The following is a 17702-nucleotide window of genomic DNA, read 5'->3' on the forward strand; positions in this document are numbered from 1 at the left end:
TTTTACCTTCGACAAGTCTACAAGCTTCAGCGATTCCCTCGCCACCTTCATTACCTTCCCCCACTTCTGCAAAATGTATCTCAGCTAAACTTCATCCCACAGATGAAAATGATGGCCTCTTAGTTCTAACCACCCCCTTCTAAATTTGCACAAATGACAGTTTTCTTTTGGCGACCATCTCCTCATAGCAATAACCCCTCCTCTCACTGTTAAACTCCCTTGATCTTGAAGCCAATGAGCTCTCCTTTTAGAATCTACAAAAAAGAACCCCTTGTAATCGGAAATGGGGGCTACAGACATCATTCCTTTCATACCCATCCTTCTCGCGATAGCTTTTCCTACATCAAACCAATTTTCACAAATTACAGCTCTTGCCCATTCTCCAACTGGCATCGAAGCACCGTTCCTAGGTCCTTCCTCTGCAACCACATCTACATAGGATCGCCCTCCTCTGTACATCCCCTTGCTCACCTGAGACTCTTTAAACATCTCCTTCGAGGCTCTTTCAGCTTGAACAGACAAGTCTCAAACTGAAGAAATCACTTTCCTAAGAGTTTCCCACCCATAGCCTTTAACACCCTCAGGAACAACTAGAACTAGAGGTTTTCTCCTTGCAACAATTTCTGTAATTTTCATAAATCTCCCTCTGTTATTAAAGCAAATCTCCATCAGATGAGTCCTCATCTTGCCCCTCATCTTTCGAATGAAACCCCTGGACGCCTCCAACTCCACAGCTTTCTTCAAATGCTCCAACAACCAATCCAACTCCTCCTCTCCAAAGCCTAACGAAACCACAAAACCTCGGCTTCTCTCTGTTATTGAAATCCACGTCCCCCCATTGAAGCCTTCAAACTTTACCTGGAAAGCCTTTCTCTCCACTTCAAAAAACTGATTTCGAGACATCCTTTCTTAGCAGTGTTACGCATTTTTTTGAACCAATCGGATAGGGCATAGCTATTGACATAGAGATTAAAGCCTTTTTAGAGGCTTTACTTCAAGCAAAACTTTTGAATCCTTCACCTTTGAATGGGGGGTAACTCCATAATTGTTGTTCCATGGATTCCCAAAAGGAAAAGGTTTGTGGAAATATGATTGAAAAATTCATTAAATTATTATATCATTGTTATTCTTTGGGGTAGCCCATGACAGATGGGGAATTGTTTCTCCATAAATTGTAGGAAATTGTAGGAACAGGGTTGTTAGAGTTTTCACTAAATCAATTGATATTTCATTTGGAACTTAAAGAAGAGATGACAACCCTACTTGAAAGCTTGAAGGAAGGCCTAGCAATTCTGCATCAAGAGTGTTGTTTCACCTTTGCAATCACAACAAGGAGAATTTCAAAGTTCTAGTAAGATCCAAAATCTTCCTAAAGTTAGCATGTCAATGTGGCACATTTGGGACATTACTCCCTACCAAATATTTCTAATAAATGCGTATGCCATAGAAATATCTAATTTCCACTAATATAACTATTAATTATAGGCTTGGGTTCCTTCTGACAAGTTGACAATGGTGCATATAAAATTGGTTTGCACTATTAACCATGGTCAATGATACAACATTCTAACATGGTTGCATGTTTTAAGCCTATCCACACAGATAGAGAGGCACAAAAATTGAAAAGAGGTTTGAAAATGTGAAAATAGACAGAGTGAATGAGAGATTTAGAATTGTGGTGCTTTTATATAATTACCCTTTAAATTTTAGCCAATAAGAAAGATCATACTTGTCTTATTTGCATTAGAAAAGTTTATATTAATAAAATTCCACTGCTCATCAAAAAGAGGGGGCCAGGATTGTCTTTGATATTTAGAATTTTTTCCATTTGACCAATATCTTTATTTTGAACAGAAAATAAGTTAAACTTTGCCGGCAATTTTTGCCCTGACCAAAATAGCCTCTCTGCAGTAAATGGGCTTGGATTGGAAGCCTGCCCTAAAGGGCAGCTTTTAGCTAACTGGCCCATATTTAAGCAACTTAGGTTCAGTTAGGCTTTCAAACTCACCACTGAAACTATTAAATATTTAAAAATTGTTCAATATTTTTCAGTTTGTTTTATTTTGAAGTTAAACTTTAGTCTAGGATCTCAAAAATAAATAAATATATACAAATTGTTGGGGATGACAAATATACACAAGAAAATGTTTTAGTCATAGTATGGACAATATGAGGGTAATCTTTTTTTCTATCAAAATATATGAGGATAACTTTGGATAGTTAATATCTAAGTAGTAGGTAGTATGAGCCTGGTGCTATAACACTTTTTCTTTTTTCTTTTTCTTTTTTTAAACAGAAACAAACATGTTTATTCATATTTAAAGATAAAGACAAGGACAAGCAATCCTGTAAAAAAAAAGGTTAGAATGTAACCAAGTGTCAAGCCCCACAAAAACATGCCCATCCTCACAAAGGAAGAACCAAGGTACACCGAAGAGAAATATTGCACACTCAAGGGCAAAGAAAATCTCCAACAAAGAAGGTCAAAAGATTACCTCCTTGTTTGGCTAACCAGTCTACAACTTAGTTGGTTTACAACAAAAAATGAAAGGAAAATTGCTTTGGAATAAACAAAAACAACATTAAATTACCTCCATTTGGACACGCATTGCTTCTAATAAGCCAACCAATCCAGGTGCACGTTGAGACTGCACTTTAACATGCTCACTCTTACTTCGTCCAAGCTTCCTCATCAATTTGGACTTTCTATCTTTCTTTTTTTCCTTTGATGGTACAATCAGTCCCCTATTTACACAATGATTACAAAAATATAAAAATAGAAAAATAGAGAAAATACAAGTGGAGACACAGAAGGAGAAGACAAGTGGCAACAGGTACAGGAATGACCACTGCAAGTCACTTATATATCAACATAAGAAGAATATCTCCAAACCAAGCCAGAAAGTAGAAAACCTACCCAGAAGCCCCAGCAGAAGCCAAGAGAACTTCATATGCAGTCTCACGAAGGTCATCCTCTGTAATGCCTGAAAAATAGTACACATGCAAAACAACTAAATTCCATCTTAAACAAAGCATGAGCATGAAATAAAAATGAGAAGATTTCAAAGAAGCTGCAAGGAAATCTTTCTTCTCACTCTAGTAGATAAAGTTTGTAGACATACTAAAACAATAAAGTAATAGAGACCTGTCAAGCACACAAACTCTTAACTGTTGATTTTATACTTTTTTCTGGAGAAAACTCCGCAGACAAATTGCCCTTGAAATGCATGAGAGGACAAGAAAACTTCTAATCCCTTTTGAGGTTACATTGTCATTGTATAACATTATTATTTTAATGCAATCTCCTATAATTACCTGTTGCAAAAGAAGGCAATCCCAGAACAAGATCAGCAGCATCATTTGGCTTCCGCCTTGACATCCTGAGACTATCAACTTCATCTACATCATCATCTTCCTCCAAATCATCTATATCTATATCATCTATTGATAGTTCTCGGTCACGCGTGGAGTTGAGGGACACTGATTTTGATACGCTCGACATAATGGGTGAAGCTGCCAAAGGGGGAATAGGTGATGTTTCCAAATCAGAAATAGGTGATGATGCCAAAACAGGAGCAGGTGATGGTGTCAGAATAGGAATAGATGATGGTGCCGAAGCAGGAATAGGTGGTGGTGCCCTTTTTGGTGGTGAACCCGAGGATTCAGGATTTGTAACCAAAAAGAACTCATTTGCTGAACCTGTATTGTTCTGAAAGGGAACAACAAGTTAGGTTACAAATAGAATAAGCACATTACATATACAAACATAAGCTAATGGAAAAATGGGCCAATCATCACAGAGGTTATTCACTATATTAGTAAAAAAGGGTCAAGAAATGCAAAGCAAGCTCCTGCTTACCATATTTGGGAACTCAGTGCTATCATGGTATTCTCTGATAGCTTCTGAGAGTTCAACCATTGCACCTATAATAAGAAGAGTGATTAGAGGAAAATTCTAACAAAATATATGGCAAGCTCAAAAGCAAATGAAACATGTTTCACCACCTTTTTTGGAGCAGCTGAGAACATAATCAACACTGACTTGATCTAAATCCACATCATCTAATGACACCGCACCAGGAGGCATTAGAACTTTCTTAATTAAGCTACCAGAAAGTATGTAATCAAGAAGTACACGCCTATCCCGCCGGTATCGTTGTAGGAGCTCCACCGCATTTTCCCTAAATTCATCATTAGTTTTTACCAAATAATTTTTAAAAAATAAAATAAAATGAACAGTGTTCTGGGTATCAAATTTGAATGAGGAACCCAATTATAGGACACTTACTCCTCCATGGCACAGCGTGCAACAGTTAAAGGTCCAATCAAACTCCACAAACTTCAATGGCCCACAGTTATGATAGATGATGCACCTGATAATCATAATGTAAAATCCCAGTTCATTTGGTTGAAGAAATCACAGGTATTACAAAAATTCACTGTGTTGTTTCATCATCCATTTACAACACATTATTCTATAGTCATTTTACAGAACAGTTAGACCCTGTTCCTGAAAAATAAAATTAGAATCTACTAGAAGCCTTTAAATAAAGCAAATTTGTCATGCACTTAGAAGAGCCAAAGCACGAAAATTTTCAAAACTGCCCAGTTTGGTTGCCAAGAAACAGCAGAAAAAGAGAGAAACCCAAGAATCTAATTCAATTACTTGGTTGGCCAAAAACTTTCCTAGGGACAAAGATGAAAAAAGAGAAACACTAAACCAAGCCGACAAGCTTTTAAAGTCAAGCTCTGTCTTTTTTTTTCTTTTCCTCTCACTCAGAATAAATGTCAGATCCTTCACAATCTTTTACCGAGAAAAGAATGAGCTTCTCAATCAACAACACGACAAAGATCCAAAATTTCAATTTCCTCCCCTTCCCCTCAGTTTTCTCTGGAACCAAACAGTGTCGTTCAGTCAAAAACACAGTAAGATCTTGCATTCAAGACAGCTGCCACCAAAATCGACAAAAGACAACCAATTGAAATCGATAATGCGAAATTCAGGAAGCGGATCCGTGAAACAACAGTTGAAAAATGCAAAAGGAATTGTAGAAATTGCAGAGGAAGTCAAAAAAGACTGAAATGAAAAGGAAACGAAGTGAATCCGCCATTGTTGAAGACTGTTCATACCTTGGAGCGAAACTCCAGTTGGGAGAGAGATGACTCCGATTTAGCAAAAAGGAAGAGAGAGAAAGAGAAAGATGGGGGAGGGGGTGTTGAGTGAATCCGAACTGGGATGATTTGTATCCGAAATTTTCCCTTTTATTCTTCTCTTGTTTAGGTGAAAAGTCGCGTTTTCAAAAATGAAAATAGGAACGGTCTAGACATTTTATAAATAACATCATCATATAATAATTTTAAAAAATAGGTGGGGTTTGATAAACCACCTTAATAATTTAAATTAACTTAACAACTTAATTTAAATTATTAAATAAATTAAATATATTTAATAAAATAATTTAATGGTATGATTTAAAATAAAAAATAATTTTAAATAATAAATAAAAATAATTAACTTATTTTTAAGTTCACATTTTTGTTTTGTTTTTTTATTCAATTTATTGTAATTACATCTACAATCTTTTTACCATTCTCGACCTTCATTATTACTTAACATTTTTTTACACCAATTATAATTTATGAGAATAAATATGTCAATTTGATAATTTAAAATATGTTTTAAATTGATTTTATCAAACAACCTTAATACTTAAAGTAAGAATTAAATAATAAATTTTAGAAAAACCCTACGATACTGTTTCAAGTTAACAATTTAAGTATGATTTAACGTAAATTCAATTTAAATTTTTAAGTAATAAGCATTAAGTTTTACCGAACACCTCATAAGTTTAATATTTTTTAAATGATTTTTTTATTAAGATGGTGTTTAATAAAATTAAAAGTTCATTCGATAATAATTCTAATAAAAACTTCTTAACCTTTTTAACACTTAAAAAAATTTATCTTGAAAATATTAGAAATATTATAAACACTTTCTAGAATTATTACTAAACATACTCTAAAATGTTTTAGTATTAAATTATAAGTACTAAACTTATGAATGTTGAATCATAAAAACAAAAAATATTTGATATTATCTTAACTTAACTACTGAATTTAATTTAACTATATCATGACATCAAGTCATAATTCATCCCAAAGGGACATGACTAACCATCCGCAATTTAATAATCATCCATCCATGATATCTATCAAATATATCAAAATGTATCAAGCAAACAATAATTATAGCCCTTTTTTTTTCATTTTTTGTCACAAAATAGCAAATATTTCTTTATAAGTTATCCCTTGAATTGAAGTAAACCTCGAGCCACTAATCTAGTCTTGTTCCAAACTATCATTCAATTCTCATCCAATTTGTTTTTTAATATCCATTTGGTATCAATCACGTTTTGATATGTAGGTTTGGGGACTAAGTACCATACACCATTCCTAGTGCGGTAATGCAAGATTCATCTCTTAAAGTCTTCTTTATATTTTTAGGCTCCAATTAGGAGGTGTAAGAAATAAATCTCATATCTTTTAGTTTAGATTGTTTCCTAGTAATCATAAATTTTGATAGATCTTCGATTATGTTTAAGACGAGCGATTTTTTAGGCACTCTAATTTTTTTTTTTTTTTTTTTATTTCTGCTTCTTTATCTTCGGTCATCATCCAATATTTTTATAGGCTCACTCTATTATGCAAGAATGTTTTATTTTTCTTCTCTAAGAAGTTCCAAAGGTTCATTCATTTAGATTTTGGTTCTTATAAATAAGTCCTAAATCATCAATAACAATATTTATGGATTTCTAAAAAGCTTTAGAGTTCAAATTATACACTCTATAAACCTTGCACTTGGATGAATAACCTAGAAATATCCTCAAATCATATTTTGAATCAATTTTTCATACATTTTCACTATTCCTAAGGATATAACACTAACTACCATAGACCCAAAAATACTTGACACTATTTTTGAAACTTACTACTAGCATGATCTTCCAATGCTTAATCAGATAGCTCTCATTGATGAGGGTTTCCTAGTCTAAGCACATGATCCATACACATGGAAGTCTTGTTGATCTTGCCCATGCAATAGAGGAAGTAGAGATATTAAAGATAGAGTAGGGTGGTGACAAGCCTAAAGGACTATGCACCACAGGTAAGGTTAGTCGTGGATAAGCAAGTAGTTCTCGACTAATTGCTACTACACCACTAGAAGCTATCGGGGCTATCATCTTTAGCTTTTGGAGAGGTTGGTGGACTCTTTTCATGATTGACTCAGAGTCATATACACTCATTTTGACAAGTTGTATGATCAAGTCATCATATGGATGGAAGATTAGTTGTTGTCGAGTCCCGAATGTTAATGCAAACTAATCCAAGCTCCACCTCATTCCCCTCCTCTGAAAATTCAAGTTGATTAACATAGGATTTCATGATTTTCTATTTTAATATATTTTCTATCTTATTTATAGTTTGGCTTATGACACTCATATTTTGATGTATTTTAGGCATTTGTAGAATGTTTTGACTTATTCTTTTGTTGATGTTTTCTCATATATGTGTCATATCATCTTTTAGTCTCTTGTTGGCATTATGCTGATTTCACCTCAACTTGATCACTTCACTTTGCCATTTTTTCTGACAAAAAGAAGAGAATATATGAACTATGGTTTGATATATTTGATTGATATCATGAGTGAATAGTTAGCAAATTATGGATAGTTGGTCATATCTCTTTGGGATAAATTGTGTCTTATTGCTAAGATTTTAGATAATGATGTTCTTTCATGTAATATGATTATATTTTTTCCACATGCTACATTTTACCAGTATTCATTATTGTTTTAGTGTGTGCAAGTTGCAAGTATTTAGATTTTTTTAGGATTTTGTTTGTAAGGAAGTTAGACTCATCTACTAGTTGATTTACATGAAATGGTAACCTTTTAAATAATTTGCTATGTCAACCAGTTTAGTTTAGTTATATCCAAACTTATTACATATAAAGCAAAAAAAAGAAGAACTAGAGGATGCTTCTACAGAAGGAACACCCTCCTTAGCCTTTTCAAAGGCCATTAATACCGGTCATATCCTTTCTCATTTTATCAAGTTTCAAGTCGTAAAAGCTTTATTTTTATTAGTTATTGCATTATGTTTGGTCTCGAGAAACTTCACCTTATAAAAAAGATCATCTTTTTTAGTTTGTAAGATGTTTAAATTATCAAGTGGATTGACATTTTCAACTTTCAAAGGATCATAGAGGTTTTTAACTTTTAACGTCTTTCTTCTCATTTTAACATTTTTAGCTCTTATCTTTAGACTTTCCTTATACAATGCGTTATACAGAATATGTAGATCATCAAAACCAAATTTACTCTTATCATTTTGATTCAATTCAAGAAGAGGATCGTAATTAGAATTAGCCATAAATGCAACAAAAGTAATAAGATTCTTTTCATCTTACTTTCATAGGAGTCATCTGACTCATACTCATTGGACTCCATATTATCCCAAGCCATTTAGAATGATTTCTTGCTATTTTAGGGCTACAACAGAAAGCACCCGTGCATGTGTCTTATTCCCTCATAGTTGAAGTGATCTATTTTGTTGTTTTTAGATGATCCATTATCTTTTTCCTTTTACTTAGTTTCAAGCTTTTTCTTCTTTTTTTAGTTTAATTTTGCAAGAGATTTATTATGAGCTTGTGTTTTCTTTCTTAAGCTTTTTAGTAAAAAGAACCAATTCAACAAAATTTTAATGGGATCATTTGGTTCTTCAAACTCATTACCTTATGTAGTAGCTTTTAGGGTTGCACCTTTAGGTTTGTTATAAATAATTAGGGATGACTCAAAGATTTGAAGAGATCTTACAAGTTCATCATCAACTCTTATAAAATCAATAACCTTGTGTCAAATTCTAAGGAGGAGATATAAAGATTTTTTACCTTAGACTCATGAATCTTCTCCCTTAGATTGAAGCTAGAGTTAAGTACTATATCACTCAACTTAGCATATGAATTAGAGAAGGTTTCATCTTATTGCATTCTATTGCTCTTAAATTTGGTGGTTAGTATTTGAATTTTGGATATTTTATAGTATAAGTGTTCTCATGAGTCATATATAAAATGTCCCAAGCTTTTTAACTTGTTTACATATTGTTATTCTACGAAACTCATCAAAACTCACATTATTAAATATGATGTAAAGGGCCCTAGTATTTACTTCATTGCTTTGTTATTGAATTTATTCCACTTATCGTTGGTCTAAAGTTCTTAGTGGATTTGCCAATTCCATCCCACTTTAATGGTGGTCTCCAATTAATTTCAACAGAATTCCAAACCCATTCACCTTGTATTTTCAAGAAAAAATTTATACAAACTTTCCAATAATGATGATTATTTCCACTAAAGTACTATGGAATATTGTTTATGAATGATCTCGTTCATTGTGGTTCCATAAATGAAGATTAAATAGGAATAAAAATTAATGTTTATATTTAATTGAACCTCATATCAATTAAAAATTCTTATTTTAATTCCTAAAACTACCTAGAGAGGCAAGGGTGAATAGCTCCAAAGTTTTAAGCATATAATTTTAATTTTTTTTTTCTCAATTATAAATTTATTTAATCAATACATGATAATGAGATATTAATAAAATCCAATTACATAATGGACATGTGATGTGTTTATATGTGCAAAGTTTCTAGTAGAATTTGTAGGTGGTTTATATATCTATATATATATATATATATATATATATATATAAACCACCTAGAAATTCTACTAGAAACTTTTCACATATTAAAACTACAGATCCAATCGACAACAAAACAAATCCATTTGAAAGAACAAGTATGCAGGTTTACATATATCAAATGTAATCTTTTCCTAAGGATCTTACACTAGCTAGCACATATACTTATCTTCATCTCTATGATGTAACTATAGGAAAGTAAATAATCTGAAGCTCACAATGGAAATGTCAACACACATATATTGATCTGTTTATCAAACCTTTATACAAACGTTTACAAACCTATCTAAGGAATTATACAGCTAAGGAAATATCATGTACAACGGTTACATATTTGCTTTACTAAAAATAAAATAATTACATCAATTTCAGACATGATACTCGGCTTGATGATTGCTGCAAATCACTTCCAGATTTGTTGTTGGGGCTTGATGATTGCTGCAAACCACTTCCAGATTTAAATCTTATTCTTGTCTTGTGTCACTTTCCTTAATACGCCCCCGCAAAATTGAGCTTCCATCGGTAATACCAATTTTGGCTCTTAGACATTCTATGCGTTCTCGAGACAATGGCTTAGTTAGTAGATCAGCCAATTGATCTTGAGTATGAACATAACTCACTTTAAGTGCACCTTTCTGAACTTGATCGCGCACAAAATGAAGATCAATTTGAATATGTTTCATTCTTGAATGTTGGACCGGATTGAAGTTGAGATGAGTTGCTCCAAGGTTATCACATAGAAGAGAAGGTGGCAGCTTTAATGAAAAACCCAATTCTTGAAGAAGGGCAAGTAACCACATTGTTTCTGATGCACCATTGGCCAGCGCTCGATATTCTGCTTCTGTGGTGGAACGAGCAACAACTCGTTGTTTTTTTTAACTCCATGAGATGGGATTGCAGCCCAGAAATGTAATGTAAGCTGATGTGGATGTTCGATCATCAATATTTCCAGCCCAATCTGCATCAATGTAGGTTGTTAAGCATGGTGCTGCAGCTAACTTGAGGTGAAGACCATGAAAGATTGTCTTCTTAAGATATCGAAGAAGTCTCTTAGTGGCAGTCCAATGAGTGACTGTTGGTTTGTGCATAAATTGAGAGAGCTTATTAACAGCAAAAGAAATGTCGGGCCGAGTAAGAGAAAGGTATTGTAAGCTGCCAATAACACGCCTATACTCTGTGCTGTTTACAGCATTCTTGCCATCTACCAAGTGAAGGAATTGAGTTGTTGACAGCGGGGTAGAGACATCCTTTACACCAGCCATGTGTGTATTCTCCAAGATGTCACGAACATACTTATGTTGGGAGAGAAATACACCTGCAGTAGTTGGTATAACTTCCACTCCAAGGAAGTAATGAAGGGAACCCATATCTTTCAAGGAAAATTGGTCACCAAGTTTGGTAACAACATGAGCTACAAACTTCTTGTCATTACCTGTAATGACTAAATCATCAACATAAACAAGGAAATAGCAGACAATGGAATCATGGCGATAAACAAAAAGAGAGGAATCAACTTTAGAATTTTGGAACCCGAGTGCTAGAAGAGCAGTTTTTAATGCTGAATACCAGGCCCTTGGGGCTTGTTTGAGACCATAAATTGCTTTCCTGAGCCGGCACACATAATCAGGTCGAGACAAATCTTTGAAACCCAGAGGTTGCATCATGTACACAGTTTCAGTCAGATTTCCATGTAAAAAAGCATTGTTTACGTCCATTTGTTTCAAAGGCCACCCATTCATGATTGCAATGCTCAACACTGTCCTTATGGTGGCTGGTTTAACCACAGGACTAAAGGTTTCGTTATAATCAACACCAGGTTGCTGATTATAGCCCTTAGCAACAAGCCAGGCTTTAAATTTATCAACTGAGCCATCTGCTTTTCTTTTGACTCTAAACACCCACTTACAACCCACTGGATGACAATTGATGGGGGGAGGAATTAAATCCCAAGTACCATGTCGCATGAGAGCAGTCAATTCACTAGACATGGCTTCACGCCATTCAGGGTGAGATACAGCTTGAGTCACGCATGTTGGTTCTAGAGGTAATGGAAGATAGTGCTTAGACACAGTGTGTAATTGCTTAGGTTTAAAGATGTTGTTCATAGATCTAGTAGTCATGGAATGGGTTCAGTGGGAAGTGGGTTCAGTGTGTACAAGAGATTGTGAATCAGGAATTAAACTAGATGCAAGTGAATTTGAAAGAGAAGCATGCGGAACAGTCATATGTATACCAGCATCTAAGTTCAGATTCATATCACAGGTATTGTCATGCGATTCACAATGAAAAGAAGGAAAGATAGAGGGGGATATACCTGGAGGTGGTGCAGGAATGGCAGCTGCAGGTTTCGAGCTCGGTGGTGGCTGCGAGAAGCGATCGGGATGAAATGGAGGCGCAGGAATGGAAGGAGGAGGGGAGAGGAAATTAGGGCACGGGTTCTGCTGAAGGAAAAGGTGAGGAGCAGAGGAAAATAAGTGGGTTTCGGCAGATGGCCCGTGCTTGGTTTTTGAAAGGAATGGGCTCTGCAATTCATCAAAAGTCACATGCCGTGAGATATACAACCGATTCGTTAATGGATCCATACATTTATAGGCATTCTGTGTTTGGAAATAGCCGAGAAAAATGCAAGGGATTGATTTTGGTTGTAATTTATGGGTATTGTATGGCCTTGTGAGAGGGTAGCATAAACAACCAAATTTTCTCAATTTGAGATAATTTGGTCGTTGACCAAAAAGAACCTCAAATGGAGACTTGTGTTTAAGAAGAGGGGTTGGTTGGCGATTTATGAGATAAGTGGTTGTTTGAAAGGCATGGGGCCAATAAGAAAGAGATAAAGAAGCATCGTGAAGCAAGGTGAGACCTGTTTCGACAAGATGACGGTGACGTCTTTCAGAAACACCATTTTGTTGGGGGGTATGGGGGGCGGTGGTGTAGTGGCTTATGCCATGATCGGACAAATATTTTTTTTAACTCAAAAATTCGCCACCATTGTCCGAGTACAAGCTTTTTATGGAACATTTGAATCTTGTTTCAACAAGTAATTTAAATTGTGGAAAGACTGTAGAAACAAGAGATTTTGTGGACATTGGGTAAAACCATATATATTTGGTGTAATGATCCACAAAAATAAGATAATAACGTTCACCATTTAAACCGGTAACGTGCGCGGGACCCCAAACATCACTGTAAATAATTTCAAGGGGAGAATGACTTTGAAAACTTGTAGAGCCAAATGGTTGTTGATGTGCTTTATTGATTGAACAGGAAGGACATGACAATGGTAATTTATTTGTTGTCAGAGGAAGAGAAAAAAGATTAACAAGATTTTGAACAACTTTAATCGATGGGTGTCCAAGACGCTTGTGCCATCCATCGATTGAAGTCCGTTCACGCACATAAGCAACCATTTTGGGAGTAGAAGGAGCCACCATGGAGTTGGGAAAAATGTAGACGCCATTCTCACACGCACCTCTTAGTAGTATCGCCCTCGTGGATCGTGCCTTCACAAGGAAAAAAAAAGGGTGAAATTCAAGAAAAACATCATTTTGCTTAGTGAAATGATGAACTGAAATGATATTTTTGTGAATATTGGGAACGCATAAAGTATCATGTAAATGAAAGATTTTTTTGGGTGTGGGTAATGCTAAAGAACCAATATGCGTAACCGCTAAACCTATACCATTACCAAGAAGGACTTCATCAGTGCCATCATACTCAGAGTGAATTAATAAATTTTTTATATCTCCTGTGATATTGTGAGAGGCTGTAGAGTCAATTAATCATTTATTTTCTTGACCATCAGAAGTTCTTGCACAATTAACAGTCATTTCAGAAGAATTTAATTGAGGGCAGGCCTTGGTCGTGTGGCCCATTTGATCACAGTACTGGCATTTGGGCTGATAGCGTCTCTGATTAGAGTTGAACCGACCCTGATTGTTGGAACGGCGTAGGTCACGAGATGGGCCATTTGAGCTAGAAAACCGATACTAGCCTTGTGAACGAGGAGACCCATTTCCCTTGTGAGAAGCTTTCTATTGCTGAGATGCAGAAAAGCCAGAGCGTCGGCTTGTGAAATTTGCAGCGGCCACGAGCTACTAGGTAGCAGCCTCCATCCTGCGCAGGTAATTTTCATGCCCTATAAGGAGGTCATGAAGCTCCTCAAAGGCAAGGGATTTTTCTCTTGCCCGAATAGGGGCAGCAATCTCACGGAATTCGGGTCCTAACCCCTTGAGGACGTAGAGAGTGATGTCGTCGTCGGAGATTGGGTGGTCGATGAGTGCAATCTCATCAGCTAGGCCTTTAACGACAAGAAGGTACTCCAGAATTTGGCGGTTTCCACGCTGAATCAAGGTGAGTTCTTCCTTGAGTTGCATGGCCCTTGTACGCGATTTACTTGCATACATGGTGGATAATTTTTTCCAGGCATCATAGGAGGTTTTTGCTGTGGCAATAAGAGAGGTAATGGTTGGGGAAGTAGAAGCAAGGATGGCACTAAGAATTAATTTATCTTGCCTAACTCAGTGGTGTTTCTTAGCTATAGATGGTGGGGTGCCATCAGAGGGAGGGCAACGAGATTCGCCAGTAACGTAGTCCATTAGATCATAGCCAATTAGGAGAGCCTCAAACTAAGCTCTCCATTGGGGAAAAGAGGAAGGTGTGAGTTTCTCATTGATCTGAGCTGTGATGTTAAAAACAATAAGGGGGATTTCGAAGGTAGGTTGTGTTGGGGAAGACATTAGGATCAAATTCTCATTGGAGAGACGCTCTGATTACATATAGGAAAGTAAATAATCTGAAGCTCACAATGGAAATGTCAACACACATATATTGATCTGTTTAGCAAACCTTTATACAAACGTTTACAAACCTATCTAAGGAATTTGTACAACTAAGGAAATATCATGTACAACGGTTACAGATTTGCTTTACTAAAAATAAAACAATTACATCAATTTCAGGCCATGATACTCGACTTGATGATTACTGCAAATCACTTCCAGATTTGTTGTTGGGGCTTGATGATTGCTGCAAATCACTTCCAGATTTAAATCTTATTCTTGTCTTGTGTCACTTTCCTTAATAGTAACAACACATTGTGTCCCTTACTAAACTTATGAGAATATTAGGAATGCATAACAAGATAATGGTAGTAACAATTTAGGGCACGACAATGTTTCAACAAAATAAGGTGTATTTATATGTAAAAAAACTCTAGAAGGTCGATTATGATAAAACCATGGACATGAAATGAAAAAATAAAAAATATTGAAAATAGCCTCAAGCACGAGTGCTCACAAGAGACATTTTGAACATCTAGGGTGCTAGAGTGCTTCTCATAAAACTTAGTTTTTTTTACCCATAAATTCTATAAATATATCAATATATAATTGATATATACACCTTTATAATGTTATTATTTACTTAAAAATACTCGATCATACTTACTTGAATGACCCTAAGTCAGAACTAATAATGATCTATGTTAGATTGTGAAGCCTAAATCAGTTTTGTTTCACTTTGCTCAGAATGTCGGAGGTCGAACTACCCAGTCAACTCGTAAAGGTTGAGCTCCCTAAGGAGCTCGAGGGGATTGAGTTGTTCAATTAGCTCGCAAAGGTTGAAAGGGGCAACACCCCCTAAAGAATTTTTTTTTTATGTGTCGATTGATGAATTTGCCCTTATTATATATTTAACCCTTTTATGTCTAGGGTTTTATTGTTTTTTAAATAATGTAGCTACAATTGAGAGATTTTTCGTGAGTTTCACCATTGTAACTTTTCTCTTTCGTTCTAATTAGTGGACAGTTGAGTGTTGGTACATTTCATAGAAATAGAGATCACATTGATTGTCGAACCACATTAAAAATCTTCCATTTAAAAAAAAATGCTCATGTGTTTGTGGTTTAGTTAACAATCTCAAGTCTTCAAAGGTCAATATAAATCCTAGGAAGTATTTAGAGTATATCCAATAATGTTTAAAATAAAATTATCAACTTAAATTACATAATTTAGTTCACTACAAAAATTACTTTTGATATTTGAATTTCTAAAAAGAATTTTATTCTAAAAATATTTAAAAGTTATTTTGAATAATATTTATCAAAAATTGAGTTTTTAAAATAGTTTTTGAAAATATTGTCAAATAGATCATGGTATCTCCTTGGTACCATATTGAAATTCCAATTTGAGTTTTTAAAATGTATGACTAAATTTGTCGTACAAGGATTCAATGAAATGGGCCTCTAGTAGTAACAAATTGAGCTAACGTAAATAAATAAATGTTACCTAGTTATGAGAAGTTAGATTATCACTATTGTGCAGAAAAATAATACTTATAAAGTCATATGGCCAATTTTAATTAGTTACAAATAGCATAGAGAAACTCTTTCTAGTTTAAAATAAAAAAGAAGGGAAAAAAATTACTTTTTCCAATATAAATTTTGAAGAATGGAAGCAAGTCACTACTAAAAGAATATCCAAATTTAACTTTATTATTAATTATTTTCAAAATTATGAGTTTCAATGGCAAAATCATTATTAGAAATAAAAACATCTAAGTATTACATAAATCTTTGGTAACGTATTTAATACCTTCATCTAACATGTTAAATAAGAATATGGCAAAGTACAAAGAGTTTAATGAACTAATGACCGAGAAAGATCTGATAAAAAATAGTAGTAACACTAGAACATAAAAAATGTGACTAATTATAAATAACACACAGTCAAGTAAGAAAAAAAAATGAATAAAATACCGTTGATATGATAAGGGTAATATTTCAATAATACTTTTTCATACTATAATATCCCACTTTTATAATTACTCAATACTTCTTCCATAAGAAAAGGTAGGAAACTTTTTATTGCATTTTCACTTAATGTCAAAAAATACAAATACGGCCAAAGGATGTTTTTTTTCAAAAATGAAAATAAAATTAAAGTTTTAACATAATTTATAAAAATACATTTGCATTTCTATTACGTAAATATAAATAAATAAATAAATAAAAAGTTGGTGCAACCGTCTTATCCAAAGTGAGTATAAGAGGTGTGGTTGAGAAATATGTATGTTTTGCTCATCCTCATTGATGGTTTTCATTGGCCAAAAAGCATCATTTTGGGACCAAAACCCTCCATCTTTAATAATAACCACCTATCCAATTATGGGTTACTTCCAACTTGAATAACAACCCTTCATCTAATGAATTAGTCCACTTTGAATATCACCATCTAACTAGCCATTGGAATGAGTTCAAAGCCAACTTAGCATTGGACTTGGCAAAGAGAACATCCTCCTAAATTTGTTTGAAAGCCTATATATTACTAATATTTAAGACTAAGCAATAGTGATTGGTGTGACGTTACCCTACAAAGAATTAATGATGTGTTTTTTTTTTTTTTTTTTTTTTGTAATTTTAAGTTATATTGATGGGCAAAATAATGAAGTAGTATTGTTTGCTCATGATCTAACCTAATTATAGTTCCATTGGGTGGGTGCACAAGTAAAGGTTAACTCACTAACAACATTGTGATGTAGAAAGTAACAGAATAATCGTGTAATTATACATATATATTATAACACATACGAGTTTTGTTTTATATGATAAGTATTTACTTGATTAATTATTATAAAAATAAATTTTACCAATTGTTCTTTTATAATTTTAGTTTATTTTACTTATCAATAATTAAATTGAGTTCAACATTTGTGTTTTAAACCATCTAAATTCAATGGCAACTCCAAAAATTTGAATGACAAGTCCTTAACACATGGACAAACGAGTATTTAATGTTTTACCATTTTATGAAGAAAAACGATCTAGATAATATCTATTAAATTTGTTATATATATAGATTCATCTTAACTATATAAATGTGTTTTAAAGTCACGAGACCCTTTAAACTCAAAACATATCGTATCTATATAAGAGGGAATGGATTA

General features: G+C 34.1%; 1 protein-coding gene across 2 annotated transcripts in view; it reads right to left on the reverse strand.

The window, feature by feature from the left end:
* The window catches only part of LOC100248009 (protein unc-13 homolog), a 66820-nt gene extending 61542 nt beyond the window's left edge, over window positions 1-5278 (reverse strand). The window contains exons 1-7 of one of the 2 annotated variants that reach the window (XM_002262814.4): window positions 5131-5273; window positions 4289-4373; window positions 4006-4181; window positions 3860-3924; window positions 3316-3709; window positions 2918-2984; window positions 2592-2745 (exon numbers count right to left, since the gene is read on the reverse strand). In XM_002262814.4, the coding sequence (XP_002262850.2) occupies window positions 2592-2745; window positions 2918-2984; window positions 3316-3709; window positions 3860-3924; window positions 4006-4181; window positions 4289-4296 (864 nt within the window). In that variant the 5' untranslated portion in view covers window positions 4297-4373; window positions 5131-5273. Of the gene's footprint in view, window positions 1-2591; window positions 2746-2917; window positions 2985-3315; window positions 3710-3859; window positions 3925-4005; window positions 4182-4288; window positions 4374-5130 lie in introns of both variants that reach the window. The other variant, XM_019224363.2, reaches the window with a different exon arrangement.
* Between the last annotated feature and the right edge of the window lie 12424 nt (window positions 5279-17702).

The sequence above is a fragment of the Vitis vinifera genome, chromosome 13 (assembly GCF_030704535.1).
Source record: "Vitis vinifera cultivar Pinot Noir 40024 chromosome 13, ASM3070453v1".
NCBI classification, from domain to species: Eukaryota; Viridiplantae; Streptophyta; class Magnoliopsida; order Vitales; family Vitaceae; genus Vitis; species Vitis vinifera.